Source organism: Cebidichthys violaceus, unplaced genomic scaffold (assembly GCF_023349555.1).
Source record: "Cebidichthys violaceus isolate CVI_PGR_0920_01 unplaced genomic scaffold, fCebVio1.0.p SCAF_84, whole genome shotgun sequence".
In the NCBI taxonomy this organism is placed as follows: domain Eukaryota; kingdom Metazoa; phylum Chordata; class Actinopteri; order Perciformes; family Stichaeidae; genus Cebidichthys; species Cebidichthys violaceus.
Genome location: NW_027176969.1, coordinates 24,615 through 48,549, shown reverse-complemented (window position 1 = coordinate 48,549; position 23,935 = coordinate 24,615). Strand labels below are relative to the sequence as shown.

The 23,935-nt window shown below is 42.8% G+C and overlaps 2 protein-coding genes across 3 annotated transcripts; one reads left to right on the top strand and one right to left on the bottom strand.

Annotated features, from left to right (window-relative positions):
* The first annotated feature begins 2,609 nt into the window (after window positions 1-2,609).
* On the top strand, window positions 2,610-15,892 carry mef2b (myocyte enhancer factor 2b). Of its 2 annotated transcripts, XM_068702446.1 has the most exons (10): window positions 2,610-2,678; window positions 2,786-2,823; window positions 6,617-6,697; window positions 9,143-9,346; window positions 9,559-9,687; window positions 9,885-10,074; window positions 10,877-11,025; window positions 11,160-11,274; window positions 11,749-11,860; window positions 12,671-15,892. In XM_068702446.1, the coding sequence occupies exons 3-10, from the start codon at window positions 6,644-6,646 to the stop codon at window positions 12,981-12,983; spliced, it is 1,266 nt and encodes a 421-aa protein (XP_068558547.1). In that variant the 5' UTR covers window positions 2,610-2,678; window positions 2,786-2,823; window positions 6,617-6,643; the 3' UTR covers window positions 12,984-15,892. The 2 variants fall into 2 exon arrangements, with proteins under 2 accessions (XP_068558547.1, XP_068558548.1); XM_068702447.1 differs by lacking the exons at window positions 2,610-2,678; window positions 2,786-2,823 and adding an exon at window positions 5,389-5,469.
* A 2,103-nt stretch (window positions 15,893-17,995) lies between these two features.
* tmem161a (transmembrane protein 161A) lies at window positions 17,996-23,559 on the bottom strand. The gene is made up of 11 exons (XM_068702448.1): window positions 23,478-23,559; window positions 22,803-22,906; window positions 22,624-22,707; window positions 22,347-22,438; window positions 22,005-22,161; window positions 21,595-21,810; window positions 21,332-21,475; window positions 21,116-21,229; window positions 20,793-20,967; window positions 20,585-20,681; window positions 17,996-19,956 (listed from the first exon to the last, which is right to left on the bottom strand). The coding sequence occupies exons 1-11, from the start codon at window positions 23,478-23,480 to the stop codon at window positions 19,652-19,654; spliced, it is 1,491 nt and encodes a 496-aa protein (XP_068558549.1). The 5' UTR covers window positions 23,481-23,559; the 3' UTR covers window positions 17,996-19,651.
* Between the last annotated feature and the right edge of the window lie 376 nt (window positions 23,560-23,935).

Below are 23,935 nucleotides of genomic sequence, written 5' to 3'. Positions count from 1 at the left end.
TTAACTTTTCCTCCGTCACCTCCATTCACTTTCATTAGTGATACCCAAATAAACTCTCTATATATAATACCAACTGCTGATCTACGGTGAGCTATGCAGCAGTGGAAATATTGTAAATATTGTATAACAGTCATAATTAGGATCAATTAGTGTTTTGTTTTTTTTATCAAACACAATAATAACTGTTTGCAATCTCACATGGCAGCCTTTGAAGCTTAAATGTTTGTTGAGACGATCAGAGTTAGCTGATTGAACTCAGGTTATTTTTGGAGGCTGTGACTCGCGGTGGTGCTCTAACAAATTAAAAGCCATTTGTTAGGCGTTCCTGTAATTTTGTCCGACACATAGGCCTGTATGTGCAGAGGTGGACTGAAATACAATTACAGTTTCAGTTCACAGCCTTAGAAACGCTTCGGTTTAACGACCAAATTATACGGGAATGCATCCTGACTGATATAGAATTCAACCATGATGTAGGGGAGAGGCAACTCTCACATACTGGTGGAACTGAGGCGATAAACATATAGATATTTAAATGACACTTAATTAATCTGTGGGGATTTGGTCGATTGTCGAGGGACGCTTCAGCGGAGCGAATGTCAGCCCACATACTCAAACCTTGACGGTCTATTGAACCAGAAGGCCACTCTGATTTGCAGATATACCTTTAATGCACAACACTGCATGTTTAGATCTAATACCTAACACAACATGATATCATTGATCCGATGATCCGGGATTGAAAAGCACTTGATGAGCTCCAACATTACCTCAGACAACAGAACATGTTGCAAAATGAGATGCAAAAAGTAATTTTTGTAACCATTAACTGCTTTTAAAATACTCATAAATACTCAATAAAATGTGTAATTTCTATCATTTCACAATCCAGAGTGCAGCTTTATGAAACCTGTGATAAAATATTGATCCCGTTCAAATCATAATTTCCAGAGAGAATGCGTTTTAAGGGCAAGGGTTCCCATCCTGGGGATTGAGGCCCTCATAAGGGGTCGTGAGATTCATCTAAGGGGTCGTGACGTTATTAAATGAAAAAGCTAAAGTTCTGATGCGCAAATTTATATTCATTTGTCGTCCTTTCTCTCATCTCAACAGCCCAAAAGGGGAAATCATTCTGAAGTACTGACAACTCTCGTTTTTCTCCTCATCAGCTGCAAAGCCCTCCATAACCTCAGGCCCCAAGTTACGCTCAAAGTGGAAACAATTCCAGAGAAGAAACTCTGTGACTGGGTGAGTATTTCAGTCTCACCACAATCCTCAATCATTCCTATGGATTTGTTTTACTTCCTTCACTTCAACAGTTTCACTTTCTGCCACCTGGAGCCCTCCTCGCACTTTCACCTGCTGACACCAAAGACTAAAAACACTCCTCTGAACCTTCTGGTAGGACCGAGGTAGTTTAACTTATTGTTTAATTGACTGAGTGTTTTGACTGTTTTTACTTTTATTTATTCATTAGTGTTGTAGTCATGTGCCCAGTTTTACGTGTGCTAAATGCATCCATTGCATCATCAATAGCCCCATAAAGTGATAAATCAATTTTAAGATACTTATTTTCTCGTTATCTTGACATACTAGGTCATTCTTCTGAGATGCTTAGTTTCTAAGATTCTTTTTAGAGATACTTAGTCATTATTTTCAGATACTAAGTCAAAATATTGAGAAATGTTCTCATTATTTTCAGATAATAAGTCAAAATATTGCGATACATCAAAACATTGAGAAAGTTTCTAAATATTTTGAGATACGAAGTCATTATTTTGAGGTACTAATTCAAAATACTGAGAAAGTTTCTCATTATTTGAGATGCTAAGTCATTATTTTGAAATACAAAGTAATTATTATGAGATACAATGTAATTATTTTGAGGTACTAAGTAATTATTTTGAGATATTAAGTCAAGATATTGAGAATCTCTATATTTTGAGATACAAAGTAGTTATTATGAGAGACAATGTAATTATTTTTGAGGTACTATGTAATTATTTTGAGATATTATGTCAAGATATTGAGAAACTCTATATTTTGAGATATTAAGTCAAGATATTGAGAAACTCTATATTTTGAGATACAAAGTCATTATTATGAGATATAAAGTCATTATTATGAGATACAATGTAATTATTTTGAGGTACTAAGTCATTCATTTGAGATACACAGTCATTTTTTTTGCAATATTTGAGAAATTAAGTCATTATTTTAAAATACAATGTAATTATTTTGCAATACTAACTCAAAACATTGAGATATTTCTCATTATAATGGCAATAAGAAATAGACTTCCATAGTGATTCTACACAGAATCAACTACTAACGCTCCACTAACTCTATACTTGAAGAAAAACAGGTTCTCGAGACACCATCTTACCAAATGGTTGGTGTCTGCTAATAATGCGGATCTTCTTCGGAGCCCTACTACACACACGGATTATGAAATAAAAGAGTGTAACTGGTGCCGTGAACTCGCTGAAAGGCTGGAGGGACTGGTGCGTTTGAAGGCGGATGGGAGGCGGAGGAGCTCCACCAATGGCGCGGCCGAGGAGGAGGAGGAGGAGGAGGAGGAGGAGGCGGAGGAGGCGGTGTATGATGACGGAGAGAGAGGCGGCTTTTGGAAAGCAGCGCTCCTGATTCTCAACCATCCGCTACCAAAAGCGCACCAGGTGAATATCTGCACATCAGCGCGACACCAGAAGAACACAAGGCGAGACATTCGCTTAGACATCTGTGTTTTATCTGTTATTTCCTGTTTTGTCTGGTCTCGATACAGCGCGTGGAACTCCGTGGAGAGAATCACATCGACAGCAGGTGAGGTGTTTCTTTTTCTCTCTTGTTTTTTTTTTCTTATTTTTAGTATTTTTTTAGGATCTGTGTTGTTGGGGCTTTTTCTGTGTTGGACACTTTAAAGACAGAAGCTGTGTTTAACGTACCTGTTTCCGTGTCACTGAACGCAGCCTATAGATGAGGCTATATTAGACAGGGATGCTTGGCAACTCGGGGACAGACGGGCTATTCTTGAACGGTCTATTTGGATTGACGTCAGCAAATTATTAGGCCTAATTATCCGCTAACATTTCTTTCAAGCCATGTATTTTTATATTTTTATTTTTATTTTTATCCTCCAATGGCGTGCCGTGCAAAATGAATCCTTTGGATATAGACACATCCCATGACTCTCTCCCCCCCCCCCCCCCCCCCCCCCCCCCCCCCCCCTCTCTCTCTCTCTCTCTCTCTCTTTCTCCATCTTTCTCATCCCGTCAACCTGTTGCATTTCCATTCTCCACTGCTGAGGCTCGTTTTAAGATGTGCACTGTGAGCTCATATATGAGCTTATTGAAGATATAAATGAATGTAATGCGTGTTGCGTTTCATTCAAAAGAGCAGAAGGAGAAGAAGTAGAAGTTTCCTCCTGTCAGTTCACGCTAAGGTGTGTCTCTCATCTTCACATGTTCTCAAGTGCACCAACTTCATTTAAAGTCATGGAAAACTCTTTGATTCTCTCCGTTCATGGAAAGATCAAATATTCCACTCATGCCTATATAGGCTACTATTGCTATTCTGGCTATATCGAGGCAATTCAATTATCTGCTGTTAAAATTAGACAAATATTTCCTCACCATTACTCTGCAACCGCATGAACTGTCTGACCCTAAAGATGACACACACACACACACACACACACACATTTATTTATCCTGTTATATATATACATACATATACACACAGCATTGATGTAAACAAAATAATAAACACAAACCTCAGTAAGAAAAGAAGAGTTACACTTTCCTCTTTTTAAAATATGTCCCATGGGTTTCACATTTGATCTCAGCACGAGACTTCGATGCGACTGAAATGACTCAAACGGCGAAACCAAGGGGCGGCTCGGCCCGGCCCGGCCCAGGTGTCGTCCACACGGCTGCAGAACTGCTGCTGCCGTTACAGTTCCCTCTGTCAGTCAGTCATACGGTTCATCTGCCGACTGCTTCCATCGTCCAATCAATGCATGTGTGAAACATTGTATTCCACCGAAGATAATGGTGCAGAAACAGCCGCTACTAAATGGAATTGCCGCTGCGGTATTTTAATAATTAAACGCCTTTTGATTAATCTGTCAATTGTGTTGAGCCACATCGACCAACCAAACGGTCCTTGAGTGTGATTGGCTGAGGAATCCATCACATAGGAAGCCATACGCTTCTCTGCTCGCACGTGTTCGCCATGTTTTTGCAACGTTATCAAGCCATCGCGCTCTAAATGACTCATGGAAAGAAACCCATCCAAGCAGAACACCCCCCAATACTCTTACCGATGCCCTACTTATTTCCCTTCTCGTTCATGCGTACAGAGAAACCCAGCGGTGCAATAGATTAATTTGAACTTATTAAATGATCTCGTCTGTCGATGCACAGGCTTCTAGTTTTTCCTCTGCGTGTTCGTCGTTGTCCCAGTGAGGTCTCCGGTGATTGGCCCACGAAAGCTCCCGGGGTACGTCGAGCGATCGAGGCGAAACCGTGTGCCGCTGAGCTCGCTTGTTTCCACCGGCGACGCCTCTGGGAAGGCGTCTGACGAAGGCCGCCGTCGTTCCCCAAAGAAGCCCGAGACCCAGGGGCGAGAGTGCATGTGTGCGATTACTGCGCTGATACGGGACACACAGTGATGCTGTTTGACATTCATATCTCATCGAAGTACTTTTGATGCTAGCTGAGAGGTGTAAAATAAAAAAAATAAAAAGACATTTCATTGTGTACGTTTTCTCAGCGACAACATGTTCAGGAGTTGACCCTATAGCGATGAAAGATCACAGGCAGGCAGTATGTGCGTTCTTTGTGCATTCGCAGACCTCAAACGGCAGTTGTCGTGTGGGGAAAAGATCCAGAATTAGCTGATGTGTGAAGCACAGCCAGGCCTTTTCCTGCCTGTCTCGGGGACCTTCGGGGCCTTTTTTTTTTCGACAAACCTGCTAAACCACATAGACTTCTAAAGCTATAACTCCACACACCGTTTGGCTGGAGGTGTCGCTATATTTACCCAGCCGCTCGTGCGTTTTAACGCGGCGCTGATAGCCGTTGTTTGGTTGTATCTGAGAGGAGAGGAACTCTCTGTAAAACCCCTGAGATAAAGATCTGCCCGCCCTGTTTAGAACACGTCCCACTTCCCTCTCTTCTCACCATCAACACGTCTTGATGCCTCAATGGCCTCACTTCTGAGTGACAGAACGGCTTGATCTAGAGTGAGTCGAATTGTTTGTGGTGTGGCTGGAGGTGTTAGTTAGACAGACCAATGCTGGTTTTTGTGGTCCTTTACGTTTGAGCAAGAGCTATTTGTCCGCAGTGTGGCTTGTTTTAAAGTCGCGACAGCAGCAGCGTCGGCGGCGGCGGCGGCTTCATCTGCAGCCGTCGCCGTCGAGGTGTGTCTTGTCTCTGCAGCGCAGTGGACATCACAGGACTTTATAAGGTAATGATGAGAGCAAAGAGGTGGATTCCTCCAGAAATGCCCCAGATGCCTGTGTGCCAAGCTCACGTCGAGGGACAGCGGGTACTTTAGGGGTCGTGGGAACACGGGAGTCATATCCGCTAAGGCACCATCAAGAGGGCCGGGAGGGCTAAAAATAGAGAAGTCAGATACGTGTCCAGTATTGAGGGGAAAAACCAGAGAAAAGTGCTCCGGCTTTTGGAGAAGCACCGTTTTGGTCGGAGGAGTCAAACCACCACTCAGCGTAGTCGTATGACTGATAGTGGAGCGTAAAATGGAAATAAGCCACACAGCATATCTATGTATGCACTTAAATTAGTGTTTTACTTAGTTTGCATCAAACTCACTTCACGGCTGAGATGCACCCATAATGCATCTCTCTCTATAGTGTGCATCTCTATATGGTCCTGCAGGGTCAGGGACCTCAGTGGGGTTTTTCTAGAACAAGAAGAAGAAAAAAAAACGTTTTTAAAAAAAAATGGACATTCTTAAGGCAACCACAATCCATCCACGTCTTGCTTTTTTTCCCTCTGACCTGGCTGTGCATGAGAGAGGAGTGGGTGGCTTTTAGCTGCAGCCGTCTTTCAAAAAACACACCGTTTTCCCTTTTTACTGTTTTGGTTTTAGCTATTGCCTGCTGAACCTTTAAAAGGAGCCATCGGCTGTATTTTTAACCCCCGTCTCTCGGGGGCCTGCGCGGTGCAGTCGAACACTGAGCCGCTGGCCCGGGGGTGACCCAGACTGTGGGTGTCAGGCTGTGCGGACTGCTGGCCCAGGGGAGGGCCGCTCTAACTTTAGACCGCATCGCCTCATGGCGGTAAAAATAAACAACCCTGCCCTTCCTAAGGAGGAAAAGAGACTTGAGTCATTTAAACCAAATGCGTGACATTTTCCCACCAGAATTATTAGAACGTGAAGACGAGTGTTATTGAACAGTCGCACTGTTTTGCATGTGCAGAAGAAGAAGCCACCGGGGACAAAATGTGACACGCAAACAAAACTTTTTGCATTTTCTTCGAAATTGAGACGGAAGGTGTTTAATATCACATTTACGTGTTGATGATCACTGCAGCAGTATGAATGCAAAAACATATTGTGTTCTGTAACATTGTTATATTTTATTTCACAGGTGTCAGAGTGACAGACAGCAGGAAAAATGGGAAGAAAGAAAATACAAATATCTCGTATTCTGGACCAGAGGAACAGACAGGTGGGCAATATTTAATTGATTGTTTTCATTTATTTCTGCATGTTTACTCTGGGCCAGGTATCGGCAATGATCTGGAGATACGATACGTATGATGCCGGGGTTACAATATATTGCAATATATCGTGATATATTGCGATGTATCGCAATATATTGCGATGTATCGCGATATATTGCGATGTATCGCGATATATTATATCGCGATATATTGCGATATATCGCAATACTGCAAGGTGAGATATTGCGGCCATCCTCGATCAAAGAAATTCTGAGTCGACTAACACGGACACGATAGATTTAATTGATAAATCTGTAAATCTGAGTTTCTCCACAAATAATCCCACAGAACGCACTATATTGTGTTTACCGGAGATGCATGACTAAGCATGAATAAGCATAAAAACTGACGACCAAGACGACTGATTAGTCAACTAATCGACTAAGAGGGGGCAGAAAACTGTCATAATATAAAGAACACACCATATGCAATAAATCTGTGTGAGAACAGTGATCTGCATTTGCATTCATCACAGTCTCTGCAACAATCAATAGCACTAACATTTTGTGCAGTCTGAGCCGCTGTCTGACATGAATCTTTGCGTGTGAATTTAAAAAAATCAATAGAGTGTTTATGAGAATCAATACAGTCTCTCAAAAACATAATATCGCATAATATACTCCACCGTCGCCTCACAGCAATAAAGTCTGCGGTTCGATCCCCCGTTGTCTGTGCAGGAGTTTGCATGAGCTCACGTTGGGGTTTCCCGCCACCACTAAAACACGTCGCGTCAGTGAGGGCGTCCGTCATCATGCAAAATCTCAAAATCAAATGTGACGATCATAAAATCAGATTTCCAATACCGGATTTACAACAAGAGGGAGAGAGATGCTGCTGCTGTGGAGAAAAGATTTGTGAATTCACAGATATTACATTAGATTACATTACAGTCATTTAGCAGACGCTTTTATCCAAAGCGACTTACAATAAGTGCATCAACATTGGTAATCAAAAGAACTACTAGTCACCAGAAGTCATAAGTACATTTCCTTTTCCAAACAAGCATCTAAGAGCATGAAGCAGAGCATAACTCAGAGCCAAAGTACAGTGCAGAAACAAAGAAAAACAGTTAGTGCTATAAGTAATACGAATACAATAAGTGCAACAAGCTAGTATGAAAACAATAAGATATGTGAGAGTGCAGGAGATGCAGGAAAATGCCGACATAATTGTCACATAGTGTGTAGACAAGGCTGAGAGTCCAGTAATGCATAGGACACACAAACACACACTGATGTGGATATGAGAATACATTTTGTGCATCGTGCAGCAGGGATTTAGCATGAGGTGTGGAAAAGAGTGGAGCAAATATCACATTTTGACATCTAGACATCTACATTTTACAGTAATTTGTACATTTTACAATTTTCTCACTTGCCTATCGAGGACCAACTCTGAGCCAAATAGGTGTAAAAGCAGCGTTGAGCGAGACTTGAGCGTTAGAGCGGAAGGTTTTGCTGTGAATTTAACAAAATGTGAAAGATCGAACAGTGAAAGGGAGATTTTTTTTCTTCTTTCGGTGTTACAAAAGGTCAGGCGCTTTCACGCTGAACGAATTGGAACTGAGCACTCTTTACAGAGCGAGGAACTATGGGTAAAGCTTCAGAAGAAGACGCGTTTTGACGGCATACAGTGGAGGAAGTTCTTCATCAGTCAATGGAAGATGGATCCGATAAAGCAGATTATATATACAGAGCAGTGTTGACGTCAACTTACGGCCAGAAGTTACATATATTTTACTGGGACACCGCAGACTGAGGTGATGTCAGTGACACACTGTATCGTGACAGAAATGATCACATCATGCTCGTAACTTATTAATATGCTAATCGGTATGTATGGGGGGAAAAAAACGATCAATCATACACAGAACAAATCAGAAGAAGAAGAGACGCGTATTAAACTGTGCTGGCAGATACGATTTGTTTCTCATATCTGATCTTCAGCACTGAATGTTTTTTGGTGATAAGGTTTGTTTTTATTTGGGTTTGGGTTTTTTTCCTTATCGGTGTTGAGGGTGTGAGGATAGACAGTGGTGTATGCTGCACAGATTGCAAAGGCTTCTGGGAGAAACTTGTGATTTTAGGCTGTTTAAATGTAGCCGACTGTCAACGCTGTTAGTATTTGCAAGCAATCAGTTAGGATTTGAGTGTTTTTCTTTTCCAATAAAAAAATAAATAAACCTTTAGCAGCATTATTTTTAATCTGGTTACACAATTTTTTTTTTAATAATAGGCCGATTATGTGGCAACTACAACACACTTTGACTGTATTTATTCCCGTTATATTTGAACAGGTTCATACCAACATTTTTTTTTTTACATATTTGACTTTTTAAGATTTAAATATCCTTAAATAAAAATGTTTTTTTTTTTGTTGTTTTTTTTTAGGTGACTTTCACCAAGCGTAAGTTCGGTCTGATGAAGAAGGCGTACGAGCTGAGCGTGCTGTGCGACTGCGAGATCGCCCTCATCATCTTCAACAGCACCAACCGCCTGTTCCAGTACGCCAGCACGGACATGGACAAAGTGCTGCTCAAGTACACGGAGTACAGCGAGCCGCACGAGAGTCGCACCAACACGGACATACTGGAGGTGCTGTGCACTCTGCTATTTAAGGAAATGACAGTGACGCACGATTTTAGTGTTCACGAGACGCCTCGTTATTTCAGAGCAGGAAGCATTTCGCATGAAATTCCAGTTGCAAGATTGTTGTATTTCGCATGAAAATCCTTCGCGTGTTGCTTTTCTAAATTTTCCCCATCACCGTGGGTGATTTTCCACGTGCGCTTTGTGTTCTGTGTCAGACTCTGCGCAGGAAAGGCCTCGGTCTGGACGGCACGGAGCTCGACAGTGAGGAGAGCATGCAGGTGGCTGCAGAAAAGTATCCTCTCAGCGAGGGCATGGATCTCTCGTTGGCTCGCCAACGCTTCTACGTCAGTCCACACACACACACACACACACACACACACACACACGCAAGCACACACACCTGAAGTTGATGTGTTTAAAACTGTGGATTCTTCTAATTCTTGTTATTTGTAATGGGTTAAAACAGCTTAAAATGACCAGATATGTCTTCCCTTCCTGACAGTTTCTGCACTTTAATTGTCATGCTGGTTTTTCTCTTCAGGCTCCGTCCCTCCTCTCACCGGAGGCCCAGTTCCTGGTGTCCGCAGGCTGCGAGAACGGCTTCCCAAACTCCTCCGGACCCAGCACGGCGTCCCACAGACCCCAGGCCTTTAAGTCTCTGAGCTCCAGACCCGGCTCTGCCAACCCGGCTGCTCCACACGCACACACTGCATTCATGTCTCCGCACTCAGGTGAGCAGAACTGTCACTTTACTTACAAAGAGAAAGATTCGCAGGACTTTTTTTTCACACGTCATATGATAATGGCATTCAATTAAAACTCTCTGCTGAATGGAAAAAATTGCTTTTCAAAGACACCAGCGGTTTGCAACTGTCTGTTTACAAATTGGCAATATTTCACAGAACGCCACCATTGGTTGCCTTATTGAGCAATGAACACATTTCAGCCTTAAAAATAGATGCGAAGCATTTAGCATGATAATCCATTATACGCTCGCTAAACGCCCGCTGCACAATTCACATGTGCACTTTCAATCTTCTGTGCAGCTGGCTGTGAGCTCACAGGAAGTGTGTGTAGTGCATACGTGTGTGTGCGTGTGTGTGTATGTGGCCCTCCACCAGTGTGAACAGTGGCTGTCACCAGTTCTGTGGTTTCTGTACAGAACGTATCACACCTGCCAGTGTTTAACTGCTCACTGAAGTTATTAGACACTGATCATTGACAGCCTTTGTGATTTTCTACGAACCTGATTTTTGCGATCGGTTCAAAATGGATTCTGTCAGGTCATCAATGCAACATGAAGTTGCTAGTGCGTTGTCCATTGTCCTATAATGATCAGATACCAAATCAAGGGCCAACCTAAAAGCAGAAGTTTGCTGGGGTTTTTTTTAATCACACTTGTGCACAGAAACCGAGCGAGGTGAAAAAAAAAGAAGAAAAGTATCACAGAGAATAAATTATCCCTCCGTGAGTGAAACACGCTCACATCTCTTTTCACTTCCTGCTCCTCTCCTCTTTTTTTTTGCCGTGAAGGTATCGGCTACTCCGTGTTCTCCCACGGGAACCTAAATCGAGCTCTGGAGATGAAGAGCCCTCCTCTTCTGAACCTGGGCAGCGAGAACCTGCGGGGGGATGCCGCTAATCAGGGCATGGGGGCCTCACGCGCTAACCACAACGCCACTGTAAGTCACTCTCCAGTGTGAGCTGCTGTAAAATGTGTTACACACATAATATTCATATTTTATGCATGCGATGATGTCACTCTATCGCTACAGACTTGAGATCGTTTGACTGTTTCTCTCTCCCTGTTCATCAGAGGGGTGTCTTGTACCAGGGCCTGCACAGCAGCAGCTCCATGGTAGCCATGGGCAAGGCCGGCCTGCTGGGTCACAGCCTGGGAGGCTACGGCCTCCCCTCTCCCGGAGCCTCTGGTGCGTCCGTCATCTGTCCAGTTGGTGGCTGCTTTCTTGCTGAGAGTCAGATGAGAGGATTGATACCGCTCTCATGTCCGTCTGTTCCGAAGAAAGCAGCAGCTGATTAGCTTAGCTTAGCTTAGCTTAGCACAAAGGCTGTAAACAGGGGGGGGGATGAGCTAGCCTGGGTCTGAACCAGCACATGTACATAAACCAAGGAGCAAAAAGGACAGGTTGTGGTTTTACCGCTAGAGCTAGGCTAGCTGCCCCCCCCCCCCGTTTCCAGTCTTTATGCTAAGCTAAGCTAACCAGCTGCTGGCTTCATGTTTATAGTACAGACATGAGAACGTTATCTTCTAACTCTCTGCAAGAAAGTGAACTTTTCGAACTGTGGTCTTATAGTGGAGACAATCTATCATTCACTGATTCTGGTTTATTAAAATCTTTGTGTCTTCTTCTTTTTCATCTTTTGATTAATATCTCTCTCTCCAGAGTACAGCCAACCTGGTTTTTATCACTCTGTTAGTCTACAACGAGGAGCAGTGAACCCCTGGCAGCAAGCACAGCCGCCTCAGGACTCCCATGGGCCTCATATAAGCCCAGGGTGAGGATATTAATGCGTGATACGGTACCTCTGTGAGGATGAATTATGGCACAAAGTTGAATCTGCACTCTAGTCTTTGCCCTGCAAGGATTTCTTTATTCACTCTTGCTCTGCAACGTCGTCATCAGGCACAAAAATAAATAAATAGCAAACATCACGTTTCATATACATATCGCAATATGATGCAACAGGTGTCAGCATCAGCATGCAAAACAATATGTTAAGGAAAAGAAAACATATTAAGAAGACTATGCAATCAAAAGAAAAGGATTGGAAAAATAACAGATTTTTTTTTTTTCAAGAAATAAATAAGAAAGAAAAAAAAAGATTAATTAAACAAGAACATTAACAAATATATATTTAATGGTAATAATAAAATTATCATTACAAAAATAAAAGTTAAATATGATTAAATACATACAAAATAAATAAACTAAAAGATAGAAAATAATAGAAGAAGTAGAAACAAGAAAATGAGAGAAAGGATATATTAAATAATAATAAAGGAAAACAAGTATAGTATACATAATACATGAAAAAAGTGAAAAGATATACATAAAATAAAGAACTTGATGATTGAGTCTGTAAACATTTCTTGTGAAATATGGATCCACACATTCATGAATGTTCTCGGGTTTCAATACTGGTTTTATTTTCTCTTTTCTTGTTTTAATGGAAGATGTTTAAGTATCCTTTTTGTAACTGTTCATTCAATCAAAACAGCCTTTTGTTTAAATTGATTGTTTTTAAGCTGCACCGTATGAACTTACTGACGACGTTCAACCATTTCTCTTGTCCTGTTGTTTCCAGGATGTCCAGTGGAGGGTGCTCCTTCCCCTCCCAATCCTGCTCCTCCACCTCTCCACATATGCCCTCCCTCAACCTCAGCATCAAATTGGAGCGCAGCTCTCCGGAGCACATGTCCTCGCCCGGCTCCCCTCCTCTTCACCACCTCAGGCAGCACTCTCCAATGAGCAACCCCGATTCGGCTCGCCAAACCCCTCCAGAAGCCCGTCCGTCCAATGAGACGAAGGACTTTCCCAAAGCCGGCTACCAGCAGGGCGAAGAGGACGGAGGGCAGGCGATCAGGCAGTTGGAGATAAGTGATGGGTGGCAGAGATAGCTGGCTGCTGCAGTCTAACACCATCTCCCATTCAATCAGCTATCCTCCATCGAAACCGGTCCTCTCTTACACACAAACACACACACACACACACACACACAGATGTATAACACAGCGGGATAGCGAGATGGGGTCGATTTGTCCCCATCATCCCAGAGAGGAATGCCTCTCTTTGTCTCCTCACACAGAGCTGGTCTCTCCTGGGCGAAGGAGAATTTATCACTCGATTGATCCCACGAGGAGACGAGATGCGTAGACATTTTCTTTTTGTTTGGTTAGGTTTAGTTTTTCTGCGTGGAGCCAATGTGAATTCGAAAATACAATTTGAAATGTGTTTGTTTTTTTTGTTTTCCTTCGTTGAAGTTAGCTACAGCAGCACATCGGGACCAGCAAAACTTTTTAAGTACATATTTGTCTCTCCCAGCGGTCTTTAGTGTTTAACTGAGGTGTGGTGGGAAAATTGGTAAAAGCTGTAAAATTACCTTTCACTGTTTTCATATAAATGTTACAGTGAAAAGCAAACTAAAAATGCAGTTGGAAAACGACTCATCACACCAGCCAGATTAAACCTTAGTCTGTGTGTTCAGTAAACCGTCACACCTTATGCCCCTCTTGTTATACAAGCTTTAATGTTTTAGCCTTTAGCCCAGAATCATTGACATGGTCTCCTCACATAAAGACAGTTATCCCCCATCACTGGAGCCTTGGCCTTTTTTTTTAAACACACTATTTTAAAGGAGTAATTTAAATGTTCTCAAGTCTGTCTTAAAACAACATTCTGTTCCCATATATATTGAAAGACTTTGTTCTTCCTGTCTGTGAAAAAATCCCTTCAAAATGTTATTCTAATGTAAATAAATGGGGGACTAAATCCACTGTCTGCAGTCTATAATTCAGCTAATTGTAGGCTGTAGGTTTCAATCAGTCAAATTAAGTTGTTATCTTTGAAATTTTGTGTTTTTAGTACAAAAGTCCTACTTGGTGTTTGCCCGCACAGTGTTGCACTGCATTGGTGGAGGTGTGGCAGGATTACTGAACGGGCCTACTGGGCACAGGACCCAGAGGCCCAAAGTGTCAGGGGCCCTCCTGGCCTTCACCCACAAAATGTTTTTTAAAGAGACAGGTGCCAACCAGGAAGAGACTCAAAATGACCATAAAAAAACATAAAACAGCGAGAACACAAAGAGACTCACAAAGGACTATGAAAAGGGGCAAAACAACCACAAAGAGAAACAAAACAACTTCAAATAGACTCAAAATGACTAAAGAGACACAAAATGACCACAACGAGACATCAGGCAACTTTAAAGAGACACAAAATGACTAAAGAGACACAAAATGACCACAACGAGACATTAGGCAACTTCAAAGAGACTCAAAATGACTAAAGAGACACAAAATGACCACAACGAGACATCAGGCAACTTCAAAGAGACTCAAAATGACTAAAGAGACACAAAATTACCACAAAGAGACATCAGGCAACTTCAAAGAGACTCAAAATGACCACAAAAGTCACAAAAGAGGTCAAACAACGATAGTAACTCTGTGTTTCTTGTGGGGCCTTTTGCATGTCTGTTTCCACGTAGTCTCATAATCTGCTCATCGGTGGAGGGAGCCATGTCTAATTTATCTGAAGAGCACAATGTGATAGTGAAGGAAGGCTAATCGCTTGAGTAACTTGTACTAAAAATACTGTTATTTTGCCACATCTTAACTTGATTTGTCTCAGATTGGTTTAAGCAATTTATAAACTCCAGATTAGGTTTAAAATGCATTTTTACAGAGAAGGACTGTGAATGTTGTTGTCCCCCCCCCATGTTTTACTGTACATTGGATTCATATTGAGCAGAGGATCTCTGTTTAAAAGTACATACGGACATTAAGAGATTTTTTTTTTAAGACAGACTTGAAATGAAACATGAACCTATCCTTTAAAAGTCTGGGCGTCAGTGTCTCTCAGGGGCTTGGATGATGTTTTTCTTGGGAAGTTTGAAAATGGCTTATTTCTGTGTTTATTTGTGAGATTGTAATTGTGGATAAGCTAAGCTTTAGTTGTCTTTTTTCCTCCAAATATTTTTTACTTTACCCCGTCAATAAAGTTACGGCAGTCTACAACTAAAGACCAAAGTGTTTAAATATCGTCTCTATGCATCGCAATCAAATGCTGCAACAGCCAAAGACATGATGCGTTTGTCTGTATTGGGTCTAATTTAATTTAATTTAATATGAATTATTTGAAGGGCTTTATTTAGTAGCTGCATATTGTAGGTAGAATTGAGCTTTACTGATATCATTGTCTTATCTTATGATATTTAGAAATATATGAGTCACCGTGTAATGAATGAGTCTAAATATTTTCAATTAAAGAAACACACCGACACACATTATTTTTTTTATTGAGGAATGTTTTCATTATATCTGTATTTTTGTGCACTGGATTTATGTTTATTTGAGTTTTGCATATTCAACTTTTGTTCTGCGGGTTTGAATGAATTTCCACTTGTTGTCCACAAGGGGTCAGATTTGAATTATTAAGACCAGCCTTAACTATTGGTGATTAATTACCTAATGAATGAATCTCTATGACAGCACACAGGTTCAGAGGTTCACCCTGAACACATGCAAACCAATGCATCGCGACAAACTGCAGCGGCTCTTTGCAGACGTCTTCAAGCTTCAAGTGCTGCTGTGGAATTAGCTCTTTCTTTTCATCTTTTTTTTTTTTATGCAGTTATGTGGATTAATATCAGCATGAAGAACCAAATGATCAGTATTCTGATGTTTTTTGGGAGGTTTGGATTTTTATATGTTTGCTGAATGCTTCACTAACAGAACAAAGACAGATTTCTATTTGACATTTGTTGTGATTCCTTTTAAATAAAAAAAAAAAAACGGTTTGATTTGTACGTTTGTCTTGCTCTGCTTTTTATTTTCTACAAAGGACATTTTTCCCCTTGCTTTAAAGAAATGTGACTGTTGCCACAGTTTCTTTTTTTCGTCTTGTACATTTCAATCTGAAGACAGATAAAATGCCATCCAATGTGTGGCCATCAAGCTTTCATGTGTCCTTTTATTTAGTCTTACCCACCTCCGCTCCATCGTTTTGAACACACTCACTCCCTCATTATCATGTCTGGCCCCCGTCAGGCAGCGCTCCACGCAGCCACCGAACGAGAGCGACAAGAATGAGCCACTTAGAAGCCCGGGGACCTTTATGTCTTCAAAAAAAACACAACATATTTTTTTCTCCAGAATTTCCACAGCTGGTTGTCTCACAGTAACTCTGCCAGTGTCTCAGAGCAGAGCGCGGCTCCTCCTCTGTCGTCTCTCCTCCCTGAATGAAAAGAGGCTCTCACCGGGGTCATGTCTGGTCTGCTCCCCCGAGACCAGGCCGGCCCAGTCTGTAGGGCATGTCTGGGTCCTGCACATGCACGGACTTAACTGACTTGGCCCCTCTGCAGTCCGCAGCTCAGACTGTGTGCTGTGTGTGTGTGTGTGTGTGTGTGTGTGGGGGCCCCGAGGCCTCCGGCACAGATGCACATAATTAATGTGATTATATAGATACGTCAACCTCGTCACCTTTCAGTTCATCGGGCCGAGCGCTCTCACAGACCTGAGGCTCAGAGAGGAGCAGAGATCCACCGCTGTACGTCCAAACAGGAGAAACTCAACTCCTCCGTCATGATGTCGTGTTCCTCCATCATGATGTCATGTTCCTCCGTCATGATGTCATGTTCCTCCGTCATGATGTCATGTTCATCCGTCATGTCGTACAGTAACAGGAACATTTTCACTGGACATATTTTGGCACACTTTCAATGGCGCCCATGTCTATGATTTTGGACTTACTTATAATGCGTTATAATCTGCTTACAGCACTGTATGAAAGCACTCAATAATATTCACAATGCTTTACAACAGCAATCATAACACTATCAATTCATTATACAGCCAAGTTTAATCATATTTTTGGAAAGAATTATAGTGTATTATAATTCCTATGGTTGTAATACATTATATTTTCATAATGCAAATATAATTCTCTATAAATGGTCATTGTTTGCTTTAAGTAAAACAAAATATGTAAAATGAGTTACCAGAAATCATTAAGTATCTTGACACTTGACCGTTAAGTTAAAATAAAAATGCTTTAAAATGTGTTTTGGTTATTGTTAGATAGCATTATGAATATTTATGAGTGCAAAAATAACAATTATACAGTTCTATAAGCAGATTATAACACGTGTTTATAGTTTATAGACATAGAAAGTGTTATATTAATGACAAAATGTAATGCTATTGATACACGACATCCCAATGCTAACTCTCAAACAGAATAGATGGGACGTCAGGTTATTAACCGGTACCTCCTGAATGTCTTCACTTGACTTCGTGATTGTTGGTGTCCTCCAGTGAAGCTCGTCCCAGCGCACTTAAGAAGACAGCCAAGAGGCCGTCCCTCCCTGAACCGGAGAACCTTTGAGGCTTTCGATTGGACGTGGAAGTCAAACGATAATCGGCAATAAATCATTTCGACTTTCAGACAAAGAGCCTCTCCAGCTTCGCTCTGGTGAGGAGGTCACATTCCTGAACTGTTTGATACACGACTGGCATGAAACACTAAGTTTTTGAAAATGTCACGAAGCTTCTAAATCGAGTTTGAATGTTTTTAGGCCGCACTGACAAATGGTAAAGATTTGGAATATTTCCAGAAAAATACCATTTCCTGTTGCCAAGTTGAGCATCCGCTAATATTTCTTCCCGAGCCTCTGAGGGGCACCAGTTCATAGTAATTATCGGTGATTAAAAATGATCCTCTCAGGAGGTTGGTGGGGGGGGGGGGGGGTCAGAGGTCAGGACCCAGCCCGGCGGCGAGACACTCCATTGTCATGAACGAGGCCTTTTGTCCATTGGAGCGCCGACTTTTTTTAAAAAAAAAAGGAAATGATTCAATCAGCAGCATGTCCCACGCTCCTCGCAGGGAAAGCAGAATGAAGTGGGAAATAATCTGAAAATAATAAATGTTTTATTGAGCCACACAAACCAAAAAAAAAAAACGTTTCAGGTTACAGCCAAAAGTTTGCACACCATGCATTCAGAAAATCAAAAAAAAAAAAATAACATTTTCATATGAAGTTCACAGTATAATGATTTCAGAGCATTCAATTCAAATATACTATCTAAAAATCGGAAATTGCCACAAAACGATACACAGAATGTTCAGAATATCATCAATGTATCATTTCTAAATAACAAAAGTTATTCGAGGCAATGTTTCATAAATAAATAAATAAAATCCACCGACGCAAAACTCGTTCAAAGTAGGCTTTGATTAAACGCACATGAATAACTGGCAATAAAAACAGCAAAATACTAAAAGCCGATGGAGCTAATTAAGACACTGCAACTAAAGGCGTTGCCAGTGAGTAGTGTTTGAAAAGAAGAAGGAAACAGAAATGGGTTTGGAGCGTTAATCTCATCTATTAACGGATTCTATTCATTCTAAAATACGCATGATTAGGGAGAAAGGAGATTTTAAGATCGACTCTAAATCCCTGAGCTCCCAGGCACTTAAGAACAACTGAAGGAAAAGCCTTCAGTTGTTGGAGCGACACACAGACAGGAACCACAGCTGGACTCGCGTTCAGCATGATGGATCTGAGTCTTACTACACATGTGCAATCAACACGCTACAGCAGGAAGAAAAAAACAACAACAAACAAGATAACAAAAAAAAACATTTAGCACTCTTGAATCGGTTCCTCACGGGGGACGAAGAGTCCCTCGTGACAACATGACGTCTGAGCTACACAGGGAGGAAGTACGGACACTTACCCCTGGAGCCAATCAAACATCTGAAATGCAGCATTTAACAACGTTCTATTCAGAACTATTCAGGTAACATTGGCATAGATACATTCTGAAAATAAAAAAGGTTCATGTTGAAATAGCTGGAGGATGTCTGGGGGGGGGGGCTGTACCATGAAGTAACATTAGTGGGTGAGCTGGATATCTTTGGGCTTAACTCCTGTTGATCAGAGTCAGAGAAGGCTAACTTCAGAGGATCAGTTCACTCATAATGCGGTAAAACAAAGAAACAGAACGTCACTTTTCTAGAATACTGAATATGTCGAAAATACCTCACTCTTAACTTATCTACAGCCATAAAAGGAAATTACTCCACCTATTTCTGAAGCTTCTTGTGCTACTGGACTTGTGTGATTATACTGAATATCACCACAACAAGCTAACTTTTCCCTGCGGGAATATCTCTGAGTCACATTAAGTGATCCTCTCACGGTTCCTTTGATAAACTGAGCCAGACAAGAACCAGCTTTGTGATACCGGTTTATCAGAGATCTCTAATGTTAGACTCGGTGACGCCGGGCCAGACTAAGTCGATGTTGCTTTTGTGATACAGACCCCAGTTCTCTCTGCGTTATGGATACCAGTAGCCTGCTGGTCATAAAAAAAAAAAGAAGCCATGAGGGCAACAAGGAAGTCAATATTGCAACAACAACAACAACAGTGTCCATCGCCTGTCTCCTCGGTGCTTTCTGTGTGTTTTGATTGAATGTCCTCTTAGCTGCTTTTGTGCTGTTGCAAAAGGAAACCTGCAGGGCTGGAGCTGCATCGCAGGTTGAACACTAGGAGTTTCCCCTCAGTTAGTTCTGCATGAGGTACTGGTGGAAGTAGATACCAAACAGAGAGCTGATGACCTGGCAGGCGGCCACCCACCACGTGAGGAAGGCGAAGAGCCCTCTGAAGAAGAGCGGCGTGAGGACGGACCGCAGCGCCGTGAAGGCCTCCGACAGGCGGGCCACTGTGGCCTGGATGTCCTCCTCCATGTCCTCCATGCCCTCTTCGTCTTCGTCGAGGACGCCGGGCAGCACGGGGGCCGCGGTGGGCATCACCAGGGCCGGTGTCACCCCGGGGGTCCGCTCTACACCGGGGGCCCAGGAGAAGTCCCCTGCGAGAATCGGTAGAGATCGGGCAATATTTACATTTTACAGCTCAACTTGGGGAAGAAAAAAAAAAAAAGGCAGAAAGTAGACCCTCCACAGAAGCCATTTATAGTGACGTTTCACCGTCACTTGACATTTACAATGGATGCGTCTAATAGTTAACTCCACTGTCGCTGCAAATGTCTCAGTGTGACATTAAAAGGAGTAGCTCGACATCTTGTGAAATTTGCTTTCACACTTATATCTGTCTCGTAAATACATAGCGACAGCCAGCAGCTTGTTAGCTATCCAGGTTAGAAATAACAAGCCTGGCTCTGTGATAGGATCTGTCAGCCCATCTAAATCCCTCTCATCAACATGTTATGTCTGGTTTGATCAATCCGTACTAAAACCAAAGTCATATATTTTTGGCTAGAAGCAGCAGCTGTTTCACCCGTTTCCAGAGTTTATGCTACGCTAAGCTAGCAGGCTGAAGCTTCATGTTTAACAGAGATATGAAAGTGGTATTGATCTTCTCATCTAACTCTCCGCAAGGGAGTGATGAAACATATTTCAAATGTCCAACTATTCCCAGAAATCCATATTTTGCCAACACACAAAGACCCAACGTGTGATGGTGGTATTTTGACTTACCTAGTGCCTTGAGTGCCAGTGTGGAGAAGAGGATGAGAAAAACAGGAACCAGATACTGAAGAGTAATTACTGTCAGGTAGCAAAAGATACGAGTGACCTGAAAAACAGCATATTTATTCTCAGTTAACGGTTTTCTAATTCTAGTAAACCCTCCCTTTATGTAAAAACGTCTGAATCCAAAACGGTAAGTCCTTCATGAATATCTGACCTTTCTCTGAATGTCAATAGCAGCGATACGTCCCGCCTCCTTCTTCATCTGCTCCACCCACTTCTGAGCCAGGTTGAGGTAGGCCTGCAGGTGGTAGCGGGTCAGCAACAGCCGCAGCACGCACGACCCCACGACGATCCACAGGCGCACGCAGTCAAAGGTTTCACTGGAAACTCTGCAGGCGGGAGATTTCAAAAGGATCAGGGAAAAAAGTCAAGTGTGCCGTTTGGAGGACATCTTGCATTAGTGTCGATTGTTTCCGTCTTGAGAATTGAGTGACGAGTTGGAGGGGATGAAATAAGCAAATGTGTACGTGCGCTCACATGGTTATTGAGGTCTTTCCCATTGGTGCATTGGCCAGGAAGTCCCTTGCGATGGGTTTCACCCACAGAATCAACACAACGACTGGAGAGAGGAAACTCATGTGCAGCAGAATCCTGCAGGAAACATTAAAGACATCTAAGAACGCAAAGCACCGCTGACGGAATGGTTGTTAATCAGACACGGAGAACTCGTTAAGAGTTGTGTTCGCTTCTTACTGGATGAGCGGCCGGTCTGAGTTCATCTGCACGGCGTCGAGATGCGTCTGAGCCAGTCGCAGGCCGGGGAACGCCAGGAGAGCGCCGATGTAAGAACAGAAGGCAGCCAGACCGAGCTTCACCGTCAGCTTGGTCACTGGGATTCTGAAGGGAGTCAAACCAACAACCGTTAAGCCGCGTCTAGCACACATACTTTGTCGGGTAAAAGTCCGTTTGGGACTCGTGCACGGTAACCGAGGAGGCGTCTCTTAACAGATACTTACGACCAGTCGGCGTAGCCCTGCTGTTTGGCGAAGACCTCCAAGTTGTCAAAGAGGTTGGAAAAGGCCGACTCCAGGCCGAACTCCAGGTAGTCCTCTCTGACCACGAGAACCAGCATGGCCACGAGCAGAGACAGGAAGCCAAAGGCAAGGCACACCGAGCGCTCGCCGCCCTCTTCGGACAGGAAGTAGTGGCTCATGAGAGTGTGAAGGGTCTTTCTGAGGGTTGTGGGTTAAATCAAAGTAACCGAGAGGAAAAGCAGCATTCATTCAGTCCATAATAAGATGTCACACTTTTGCTGATGTGACCCGATGCGTCGTCATGCTTAGAGGCCGCAGCTGTAGAAATAAGCGAATTCTGCTCAATTGTTTACAGACACATCTGACAAAGTGACTTCACAGTTGAAGGATACACACTGAAGAGGACAGTCAGGACACACCAGATGGCTCCAAGGTTGACCTCTTTGCTGGCATCCACCATACTGTAGTAACCCTCAGTGAACAGGAAGACGACGGTCGCATAGACGGCAAAATCTATCAGCCACTGGTACTCCAGGAAAAACCGCAGCACTGAAGGTAGAAACAAGACATTAGTAGGCTCAGAATCTTAATCAAAACTATGATCCATGATTTGTTATCAAGCAGGGACTATGAAAAAAAATACTGTAAATGCATTGCGAGTCAATGGCGGAGCCTGAGCGGTGTTTGTACATGACCAATGTCACCGTGAAGCGGGTAAAGTAGTGTTTACTTACCGAGCGCGTCAAGAGCGTTGACTGGAGCTTTCTCCAGGTGAAGGTCAATGTCTTTGGGCACAGTGAGAGGCTTACTCTCCCCGTTCTGTCTCCTAGAAATCGAACAAAGACGACGCACGGCCATGTTAAATCTGCTGTTATCGGGCACCGCAAAGGCATTACTCTTTATTTTTTATTTCTGAGAGTGCACAGATCTAGAAATAAGATTTTCATTTTAAAACAATTTCTTCCTCTAGGCAGCTTTCTTCATCATCAGAGCCCTTCCCTAAACTCCCACCTGTCTCTCCTGGTCGGTTTGGGCATCTGCTTCCCCGCCAGTGCACACAGCTCTCCCTCCGACGGGTGTTTGAACCGGTACAAGCTGAAAGGGAACGACAGGCACACGTAGGGTATGCATGATTACAGAGCGCATTCACATCATGCGTTTATATAGCCTGACCGTGAGGGTTACTCTACCTGCCATTGCAGGTGAGCCAGCGTGCAAATGAGCAATGTGGCGCCATCCTCTGCATGATGCTGGCAGCCAGCAAGCTGACCACCAGCTGGATTCCCATCAGCGCCTGCCAGAGCAAACGCACACACATGTCGAAGTATTAGATCTAACTCTAAAAACACCCTTTTAGGACATGAAAACAGCCAATGTTATGCGTCAGTAAGTACTGCGTCAGAGAGTACGAGGGCCTTGTCTACAGCTGTGACAGTCAGTCAAGACCGTATTTAACGTTGACTCGGCATAAAAGACCCTAGAGAGTTTCAAGAACAGGCAGTTTTTGCCACAACAAAAAGGTGAGTTACTCCTCATATCACAGGCTGCGGTAGAAGTCAAGTCGCATATCATAGCTAAAACAGCTAACAGTGAAAAAGACGAATTCAACAACATGTAACATAGGATGTGTTGAAAGCTCCTGCAAAATGAATGAAAGTTAGCAAATGGCTATCGTGCTAAATTTAGTTCAACTTCGCCACCTGTCAGCGCTGCTGCAAACCTTTCAGCTAGCTAGCTAGCATTAGCACACTGGCTCTCGTGGTGACCAAATATAGGCAAAAATAGCTCAAAGGCGAATTTTCACATCAGGCTGTTGAGACTGGTAACTTCATGCCTGGTGTGTTAGTGTGCGTGAATTAACTTACCATCTCTACCCTCGAAAGAAAGACGCGGTTAAGACCAGAATAGCTGCTGCGGAGAGCTTCTACACATGCAGGAAAGTCTTGACAGCTGAACCAACTGGCATGTGAAAGTGCTGAATGTCCCGGATGTAGTAGTGGAGTCGCGCGTGCTGCCTTCGCGTGCTACCCCGGAAGTCTGTAAACTGGAAGACTTGTAATTTCCTACCAGCACAACAACTTGTACTACTGCTTCTTCCTCTCACTAGTGTAATCATGTCGAGTCACTTGTGAGACAGTTTCGTACGTTTATCGCACTGCTGCGGTTATAAGAAATGTTAAATGCTGCACAATTATTTAAAGTATATAAAAAAAAAAACAATAGTAGGCCCAATATAAGCCTAACTAATAGTAGCCTACTTTTTCTGTGGCTAACACCCACGTGTCCGTCGTGTTTTGGATTGACTGTATTAACTATGTTGATA

What these genes read in the sequence shown, in the direction of transcription:
- mef2b (XM_068702446.1), top strand. Translation starts at nt 6,644, where the DNA reads ATGGGAAGAAAGAAAATACAAATATCTCGTATTCTGGACCAGAGGAAC. An exon ending in TGGACCAGAGGAACAGACAG is followed by an intron (nt 6,698 to 9,142) that starts GTGGGCAATATT and finishes GTTTTTTTTTAG; the next exon opens with GTGACTTTCACCAAGCGTAA. An exon ending in TGGCTCGCCAACGCTTCTAC is followed by an intron (nt 9,688 to 9,884) that starts GTCAGTCCACAC and finishes TTTTCTCTTCAG; the next exon opens with GCTCCGTCCCTCCTCTCACC.
- tmem161a (XM_068702448.1), bottom strand. An exon ending in CTGACTGTCCTCTTCAGTGT is followed by an intron (nt 21,811 to 22,004) that starts GTATCCTTCAAC and finishes CACAACCCTCAG; the next exon opens with AAAGACCCTTCACACTCTCA. An exon ending in ACTGGCACTCAAGGCACTAG is followed by an intron (nt 19,957 to 20,584) that starts GTAAGTCAAAAT and finishes CGATTCTCGCAG; the next exon opens with GGGACTTCTCCTGGGCCCCC.